Below are 10,218 nucleotides of genomic sequence, written 5' to 3'. Positions count from 1 at the left end.
ACTTGTGTCGTTAAAGTTTCGTCGGAACGAAGTTACGGAAAAATCAATTAACAAACGGAGACGTAACAATATCTACATTTATATAGTTTTCCACCTGCTTTGTTGTTAACCAAAAAAAAAAAAAAAAAAAATATGACACAAACTGTTAAAAAAAATACTAAAATGAAAACACACATTACTGAACAAAGTACTAATGAATTATTTATCTGAAGTATACTTCAACTTTTCCCAACTGTAGTTTAACAACAAGTGATAAAGTCTTTTATCTTCCTCCTAAATATTGTGCTTTGGCATGCAAGCAAAACCAAATAATACTTACTTAACATATTATTTCAAATTTCCAAAATGGCAACAAAACAATTTACACTTGATTAGCTGCTGAACATAGATCCTGACACATGACCATGCCAACCAAGCCCAACAAAGCAGAAATTCACACTTATATTGTTGCTGAAACCACTCTTGTATTGTTGAATGCATTAACAACGTTGTATAATTCACGATTTTTCTAACAGTTGTATTCCACTAATTTTGAAGAAATGGAAAGCTTGTGTGTGTTAATAAAACATTCATACTTTAACTTGATGTTCAGCCTGTTTTCTTTTATGATAAAACATAATCACATTTAAATGATATCAAAAACAATAATTGTTCAGAATAATTTTATTTGTTGTTAAAGATGCTGTCATATGTTTCATTCATAACAGGAAATGATCATTACAAGTGAAATCATTGATTATTATTATTATTTTATTAATTTTAGATCTGAAAGAAAAGAAAAACTAATATGAACACAAATAGACAAAATAATATTAAAAACATACATTCCAATACTGTATTTACTGTCTTGATTGTCCCTAAAATATCAAGTAATTCAGACCAAAATGTTACTCAAAATATCCACCTGAGATTGACCACTATAAATAGTGGGTAACTAATCACTATAAAGTGATGGGATGTTTTTAACAGCAAAATATTTACTATTTCATGCACAACAGTTAGATTTATGACATTCATACTATTATATTGTTGTCAATTGGATTTGCAATTCTCTATTTTTATTAAGAAAATAATGTTAATCATTCTGAAGTGTTTATGCCAAACCTGAAATTTGGAAAATTCATAAACATCCATTTTCTTTATTATATATCCTATAAACAATATTATGATCTTAGGTTTCTACCGAACAAGACTTCAGATTACTTTAGGATAAAATATCCTTTCAACAATAGTCATGTGACACCTGTTTGCTTACAGATGGAGGTACATAGTTCAAAGCCTGTTACTGATCAGTGATGCAAAGTCAACATATTTTCCATTTTATGAGTCACATTTTCTAGATCGTTTTTCATAAAATTGAGACAAACAAAAGTGGTATAACTTGTCATCAATAAAAACTGGGGATGTGAGAGAAATGGGGTGAGTCTTTCAAGAACTTTTCCAGGACCTCCTGATAAAAAACATTCATTTTTCAGGACTTCCAGAACTGAAATATTTGTTTACAAATTCCATAACATTTCAGCATTTTCATGACCAGTGCAAACCCTGTTTTTTTTAATAATTAGTTTAGTCTTTAGAATTATACACAGACTTTTCTCTATGTTAAAATACTTTTATGTGTAAGCTGAAAGGTATATTGAAAGGTATTTTTGTGTTGCTGTTTTTTTTTGGAATTAGGTTTTTATTTCTGGTTCTTTTTCCTGATTCCATTATTTGAAATAATATTGATATATATGACATATTGTTCATTAGCATTAATGCCAAGTCCCGGTCAAACAAGTATTTATTAACCGGGTTTTGGTAAGTGTTGAATTAATTTCTAAATATTGTTATAGTTGAATAAATTAATTTTTTTGTTAATGAACCCTAATTGTAGCTGCGTGTTTATTTTAGATTGTTACATTGGCACCTGAACAGGGACCTTTTTCATAAAGGTTGAATTGTGACTTTGGATTTTTTTGTTTCTCAATTTGGTATTGAGTGATTAATTCAGCAATAATTTAAGTTCATTTAACTAGTGTTTGAAAATAATTGTTTTATTCTTGAAGTTAGCAAGTCTGATGTGGCAAGATTTGAAGCAGTCTGTGTAAGTATTGACAAAACAGGTGGAAATGCTAACACACATGGTGACTGATCTACTAGCAAGAGAACCTAAGTTTCCCTTCCGTCAACCTCAACCACAAATGTTAAGAGTATGTTCAACCTATAGACCTGTGAAAAATTCATCAATTTATGTCACCACAGTCAACCCACTGCCCCTGCCTGTTGAGAAATTTGATGGTTTGATGAGTTGGATTTTAATGTTCTGGAGTTTCTTCAAATTTTAGAAAGAAATTTTTATATGTATCAAATACTTGAGAATGAATGGGTGGAAACTGTGGCTTCTTGTTTGAGGGGTGGGGACACTAGAATGATGAAAGGCTTTTGGATCAGATATGGCTTTTGAACACTGGGGAAACTTAAAGAAACATTGACTAATTAGTACCCAGTGGTGTTATATAATATTGAATTGGCTAAGAGACTCTTTAGTAGGAAGTACCATACTAATGCAGGGGAGTCAGTTGAGACATTTATTAGGAAACTAATACATTATGGAACCCCAAAGCTACAGAAAGAGAAATTGGTAAGTGCATAATATTAAAATTGCATGTTTCTTTAGGAGAATACTAGGATTGCCACTTTGTTATACTTATTGCTGATGTGCTTAAATTTACAAAACAGTATGAGCATTGCTTGAACAATAAAAAATACACTTTCCATAGTGAAGTGATTAAAACTGAATGACATAACAGACCTGTTCTATGCTGTACTTGTAATCAAATAGAGCACATATCTATACATTGTCCCATGAAAATAAAATATGTAAACAGGGATCAAAGGTTTTTGAGTCATGTGAAAGTAGAAACCTCCATTAATTATTAAACAACAACTAAAACAGATCTGCCACACCTAACCATCAAAATTAATGGTGTGAAAATATATGGCAATAAATCAAGAGAAATGATCCAACACTTCATCTAAAAATTTGTTGTAAAGGTAACATGTGTTTTGCAGATGGAATGACCAATTGTCAACTGTTAGGATATTTTGAAGCAAACTATGAGTAACAAATAGCATTGTGGACCAATGTTTTGTTGATGTCAAAGATTTGGCTGTATTTTATCTTATTGGATTAGACTTCATTCAGCAAACTGAAGCAACCCTAAACTTCTTCACAAATGTCAAGAAGACTAATGATTTTTAGGTTCTGTGGTGACTACAGGAAATTAAATCAAGTCTCACAATTTGACCACTATCCATTGCTTCATATAAGTAATATTTTGAATGCTTTGTCATGGGCAACCCGTATCAGTACATTGAATTGGTTTTCTACAAACGACATACAGCTAATATTACTGTAAAAGTTTCTAAAAGCAAATTTTGCCAACTTGAAGTATCCTATATAGGATTTTAACTCTCTTCTGAGGGAATACATGCAAATGATGACAAAGTGAAAACTGTTACAGACTCCCCAACTCCAAGAAACTGCAAAGAGTAAAGCACATTCTTGGGTATGTATGCCTCGTACAATCAGTTAATTTCAAACTTTGCTACAATTTCTGAACCTTTATATCACTTATGAAGGAAGTGTATCAAGTCAAAATGGACCCCTTCCACCAATGTGAGGATGCATTCTAGAAATTAAAGCAGACTTTATGTGAATCCCCCTGTCTTGCAACTTCCAAGAAAAGGTGAACAATATTTTTTGCATACTGGTGCTTCTAATGTTGGATTAGCAGCAGTTCTGTGTCATAAGTGTATCACAGCATATGCCTGTAGAACATTGAACTCTGCAGAAAAAAAACTATACTACTACAGAGTTAGAATGTCTAGCCATAGTCTGAGCTATAGCAAAAATTTAAGATATACCTAGATGGAAAAGAATTTACAGGTATAACTGACCATGCTGCCTTGAAATGGTTACAGACAGCTCCGAAGTTAAATGGTAGACTGATGCATTGGTCATTAAAATTACAAAACTTAACATTTGAAATACTTCACAGGAAAGCAAAAGAGAACCATTTACCTGATGCCCTATCAAGACATCATATTGAACCCCCAGAAGAAACTCCAGAACTGGACATCAGTAAGCTATCACCTAAACTCTTTGCCATTATCAATGTTAACATTAGAGAATAATTGGCTACTGAACAAGTTAAAAATGATGAATATAAGCACATATATTCTTACTTGAAAACTGGACTATTACCAGACAATTCTACTATGATTGAAGAGACTGCACGTAAATCCAAACACTATATCTTGAATGATAATGTTTTTTATTACACAAAAATGATTGCTAGCAATTGTGAATTCAGACCAGTTTTTCCAAAAACATTGAGACTGGTGATGTTAACTGAATTGCATGATCATCCTATGGCTGGCCATCTAGGTGTCCAAAACATAATAGACAAAGTATCCAGACTTGCTTATTTGCCTGGTATGAGAAAGGACATTAAAAATTATGTATTGTCATGCCATGTTTGTCAAACCACTAAATTTGGTCAGAATCAGCCAGCTGGATTTATGCAAAGCATTAAACTAATAAACTGGTGAGATAATAAAAGTGGACATCATGGGACTTTATCCTAAGTCTTATTATTTCTTCATTGTGACAGATTATTTCAGTAAATGGGTTGAATTATATCTTCTCAAACAAATAACTGTGAAGGTGATTGAGAAACACTAATTAATGAATACTTGTGTAGATATGGTATTTCAAAGATTCTTGTATCTAATAATGGCCCACAATTTGTATCTGATTTCATGGAGGAAACTTGTAAAGCTGTGGGAATTAAACACATCTATACAACTCTATATCATCCTCAGTCTAACATTGTTGAAAGAATAAATATAAATATTGGTACAATAATATATCCTTATATTGAAAAAAATCATCACACTTGGGATAATCATTTATCTAAATTTTCTCTAGCCATTAAAACTTTTATTCATGAATCCACAGGTTACACGCCAGCCAAACTTTACTTGGGATGTGAGATCTTCCTTCCTCAAACTGTAGATGAATGGACAGCAGAATTACAAGATGTCATACAGAAGTCAAGATCCAACATTGAAAAGGCTCAGAAGTAACAGCAACAAGCCTACAACCATAAGAAACACCAAGACACATTTAAAGTAGGTGATTTGGTATTATTAAGGACACCACACCCTTTATCTTCTGCAGTAAATCATTTTACTGCAAAATTTGCTCCAAGGTGAAATGGACCTTTTGAAATTACAAAGTTTGTTACTCCATTGGTGTACAAATTAAAAGAACCTAGATCAGGTGCAGTTATAAGATGATTGCATATTTCAAGCATAAAGATATATATATATATCCACAGTGAGAATTCTCTCACAGTGAAGAAGATAGTAATCATCCTAGGCATTTGGAGCAAAATGTAAATGTTGACTACAGAAGTCTTGACAGTCATTTCATTGCAAGAAAAAGGGCTTCCACTGAATTACTATTTGAATTACTAAAACCCAAAATACCCACAGTGAAATGAGGGAGAGTGGGAGAGAGAGTGCCATAAAGAACACTGATTCCTCAAAATTAAAAAAAAACGACTCTTAGGTAAGACAATAACAAGTTAGATCACAAGTTAGTTAAATGGTCAAATAGAGTTTGGACAGAATCCAGAACCAAAATATATGACACTGGATCAAAAAAGGAGGACACTCAGAAATGTATTTTTAGCAGGGTATCTTCTTGCCCTGAACATCTATTATCTCTATCATGATGACCTACATGTTTTACAAGTAGGTTACGTAACTCTCATGAGAGTTTGTTACAAAAATGAAAACTGTGGACAAAATTGTTTGAAATTTGATATGAACTTTCTTAAAAGTATGTTGTGGCAGAAAAATATTTAATTTTTATCTTTTCTACTATTCTAACATAAAATTCGTTATTTAATGTAGTTACTTGCACTCACACTCTGAAAATTTCACATGCAAGGTGACTTTTATTTTGAATATAAAAATATTATTTATTATCTTACAGTATTCACATTTCACTTGCATTATCTCTAGAACCTCCTAAATGAATATGAAAAGTTTTTAAGATAAATGTTTGTATTTTATTTTCTACTTTCTCTACTATATCATTACCTCTAGTCATTATCATCAACATACAATGCAATGAAATGTTTAAAATTAACAAATGGACATATGTACATACCCTTTTCCTCTTCAAATATCTTCTTTGTGTCATATGCATAATTTCAGGTCTTTATCTTTTCACTAATAATTTATTTTTAATTTTCCTTTCCAATTCTTCTTTTATTATTTATATTGAAACTTCACCTGGTGCCTGCTGGCCATTATTAAATATTGTTTTGGAGGGATGTGCATTAGCCACGGCCAAAATGTTTTGCACATGTCCTGTGTTTAGAAGTCTTGATGAGATAAGAGACAAATAAGTAAACTTATAAAAATCATTAAACCTTTCAAGTATGAATTTTGAAACACATATAATACATAATGAAGTAAAATATAAAAGTAAAACCTAAATGCAATTTAACTGTCTATCAGTCCAATATGTATAAGGTGAGAAAGTATAGCCAAATGCTGGGGACCCCGCTCTCAACAATGGACTAAGACTCATTTCCTCCCATTTGAAAACAGATGTTTAAATGCATGTTTCCTGTTACAGTAATGACCTTCAAGAGTGGAATTTGCTCTTTATATTGCTTATAAGCATACCATTCAACTAAAAACTCTCGCTTAGCAACACAGCTCCTACTTTGAAAGTGGGCATGGCTTATCTTCGACTCTGGAATTTTTAAGTGGTCTTTTTAACAGCTTTAGTTCTTGCAGTGCTCCAAATTACATTTACAAGAACTTGTAGGTGTTGTACTTTAACTGTCTGAACAATGGTAAGTCTACATTCTTATACTTGTTTTTCCTATATAGCTCTAAGACTGAGGTTTTTAGTCACAGTTGCAATATGTGCTGAAGTTTTAATTATTGTTTCAGGTTTCTTTTGAAATAAAGGAACTCTAGGGCAGTGCAATGATGAACCAAAGAAGATTAAAGAAAACAAAAGTGATCCATGTCCTGGTTGGAGTTATGAAATATCATAAGGAGAATGGTGTCTCATCTTCAATGTTGTGAATGCTACACAAAAATGTGTAAAGATGGAAAAAGGCACCTGCCAAGGCATCATCAGCCACCAAGTGACATACTCTGTCCACTTCTGGAAGGAATTACCTTCTCATGGAACTCCAGTGTGAAGGTGGAATTTCTGTTGAGGAGAAAGAAAGAGGTATATGTGACATTTGAGAAGCCCCACTGGATGAATCCACACAAACTGGGTTTCATAAGGAGAGACCATGCTTTTTCTTTTTTCTTTGTTTTTACTCAAATATTTTTTCAATCTCAGACACTAGGAACTGATGACAAGGGTGTGGATTTTGTAAACAAAACATGAGTTGTCACACACAATAGATGTGAATGTAGGTAGTAAATAAACAGGTTATAGAGAATAACTGTTAAGGATTTTACTGGCATGAAGAATCACAACCAGTGGCAAAAAAACTCTACCACTGAAGAGAAAGCAAAATAACGAAAATACATTTTTAAAAACATAATTATAATCATCTACATGCTTGCTTGCAAAATATTCTCTAAGGATATTTGCAGGATGCCAAAGACATTACCAAATTCACTTTTTAACAAGCAAGCATTCTTGGTAAAATGTATGACAACTCAGGAAGGCAGCTCCGCTGAAATATGCACACATGAAGAAGTACTTAAAATGCATAGAGTAATAATTATAATTATTAGCAGCTGAGCACCATGGGACTGAAAAAATGCTAGAGTACCTCTCCTTCCCAGATTCACTACATCCCTGGTTAAAATTCTAATTAGCTCTTGCTAGAATGCTTCTCCCAATATAAACTACAATCATGAAACCTACAGCTGAGAAAGACTTATTCCTGACCATAAAAATCAGGAGAATGAGAATAGTTGATATTTAATAACTACTCCAAAAACAGGAAGTCTCAAATGAGAAAAATTCTTGGTGTGCAGTGCAAAAATGAAAACATAAATGATCCCCAACCATCCTAAAAATAATGTGAGGGTTAAAAACTTGAGAAATTAGGTGAGTAGAGGATGATATTCTCAGTAAAGGGCTGAAAACGTGTAGCTGATTCCTAATTAAAAGCATATAAAGATTCAATAAATGAATTATTCACCATAACATTAGCACCCTCAGGCATGATAACTATTTCAAGACAAAAATAGAATATATCTGATAATAAGAAGACAGCAGAAGCTTCTTCAAAATTAGGACTACATGATAAATACTTCTCTTCATACAAAAAAAGTGAATAGGCCAAAACAAATGACTGTTTTATATATTTTTCAATTACAATAATCATGAGAAAAGGAAGGATTTTTTGCTATTAAGCATCCACATGAACAAGAGACCCATCACGGAAAATAGCAGAGAATACGAAACTAACAGCCTGGATACGCAGACCATCAGTAAAGGCCGACAATACAGCTATAGGAACTCCTTGGTTGGTAGAAGCAGCACAAGTAGATAAGGCCTTCAAAGAAGTTATAAAAGTTACAATACTGGAAGAACAATTAGCAGGAATAGATAGCTTTGACTTCAGAATACATAACGAGTAAAGTTAACAGCATGACAAAAAAATCTAACTTATGGTGGGAAAGCAAGGCTTATGTATATTCTCCTGAGGCATGTGTGGTACGTCATATGGGTGGTGGGAGAGTTGAGAATTTTAGATAAGTTGAGGTATTGTATCAAGGATATTTATAATGTAAAATAAAATGGTAGTTAACAGCAATATAGCAACTAAAGAATAAAAGGCTTTTAGTATTTTAGAGATAGGTCTACCTGATTTGAAAATTTTATTTTTTATAATAGGAATTTGTGTGTCACACATGTTTATTTGTAATAGAATGTTTATTATACGATGAAGAAAAACATCTTTCTAAATGAAATACTCAACTCTGAGGAATATATGAAAAATAATTTCACATTTAATTGAGTATTTTTTCCAAGATATATCTAATTTACAATGTAATTTTCTAGTGTAGAAGTCTTAGGGCAACTGATAATAAATATAACATAGAATAGCCAATTACACAGAAATACTGTCAGTGGAATTTCATTTTTTTACTATAGAATTTTAGGTCAATTATAATTAAGTGTGTTACAAAACAGTCAATTCCAGAGTACAACAAAAAATACTTTCAATGAAACTAGAATTTTTTTCCCATGGTGGTTTTCATTATTCAAATTAAAGACTTAATGTATTCTAGGGTACATAACCATAAAATAATAATAATGTTGTCCAATAACATTCTGTACTAACAGAAAAACCCTTGGACTGTTGAAAATGATAATTTTCTTACCTTGACCACATGAAACAATGGTAAATAATTCCCACTAGACCCAACACAATGATAATAGCAGCAAGTGCAATCAAAGCTGCTCCCAAGTCACTAACATCAGCTGCTGCTACAGTCAGAGGTCTAGCAGGTGTTGCTGTTGACTGAACAGGAGGCTGAATAACAAATGGCAGTCGCACTGTTTCAGCTTGAGCATTTAACAATCTTGAGACTTTAGCCAAAAAAATATTTTGTGAGTTTTTCTCAATCATGGTGCTGCAAAATGATTTGGAGAAATATATTTTTGATGTTTATTTAATAACTACAAATTTTCAATATCTTAAAGATAATATATATCATGTAAATTTTATTTATTTATAGATCCAAAACATAAAATACTCATAATTCATTTTACACTGTGCTAACTCTAGTAGCATAAATATTCTTTATAACTAAGCATTTGAAAAATGAAATATCCTTAAATATCCTTCTGCAATTATAAGTACAAGATATTATTTATAGAAAACTGTTTAGGAATTATTGTTTGAATTTTTAAAAGTTAGATTAAGATAAATAAATACAGGACTGAAGTATATTTTAACAATAGATACACAAGTTTTCTACTTTTGTGAAAATTATAATTATATATATAAAATTAAAATTTTAATTATGGAGATTATATGAAAACTTGGAAACATTTGAAAACACTCACAATAATTGTGTATGAAAGATGGAAGAACCTTAAAGAAATAATTACTAGTTATCATATTGGATAATAAATCCCTTAGGTGACATCTGATGTACACC

At 31.8% G+C, this 10,218-nt stretch overlaps 1 protein-coding gene across 1 annotated transcript in view; it reads right to left on the bottom strand.

Moving 5' to 3' along the window:
- LOC106463415 (cadherin-99C-like) overlaps positions 1-10,218 on the bottom strand; it is a 153,988-nt gene that overhangs the window by 12,442 nt on the left and 131,328 nt on the right. The window contains exons 14-15 of the mRNA XM_013923440.2: positions 9,436-9,687; positions 8,517-8,631 (exon numbers count right to left, since the gene is read on the bottom strand). Coding sequence (XP_013778894.2) covers positions 8,517-8,631; positions 9,436-9,687 — 367 coding nt within the window. The remainder of the gene's footprint in view (positions 1-8,516; positions 8,632-9,435; positions 9,688-10,218) is intronic.

Source organism: Limulus polyphemus, unplaced genomic scaffold, assembly GCF_000517525.1.
Source record: "Limulus polyphemus unplaced genomic scaffold, Limulus_polyphemus-2.1.2 Scaffold1401, whole genome shotgun sequence".
Taxonomy (NCBI): domain Eukaryota; kingdom Metazoa; phylum Arthropoda; class Merostomata; order Xiphosura; family Limulidae; genus Limulus; species Limulus polyphemus.
This window is presented reverse-complemented; position numbering and strand designations above follow the sequence as displayed.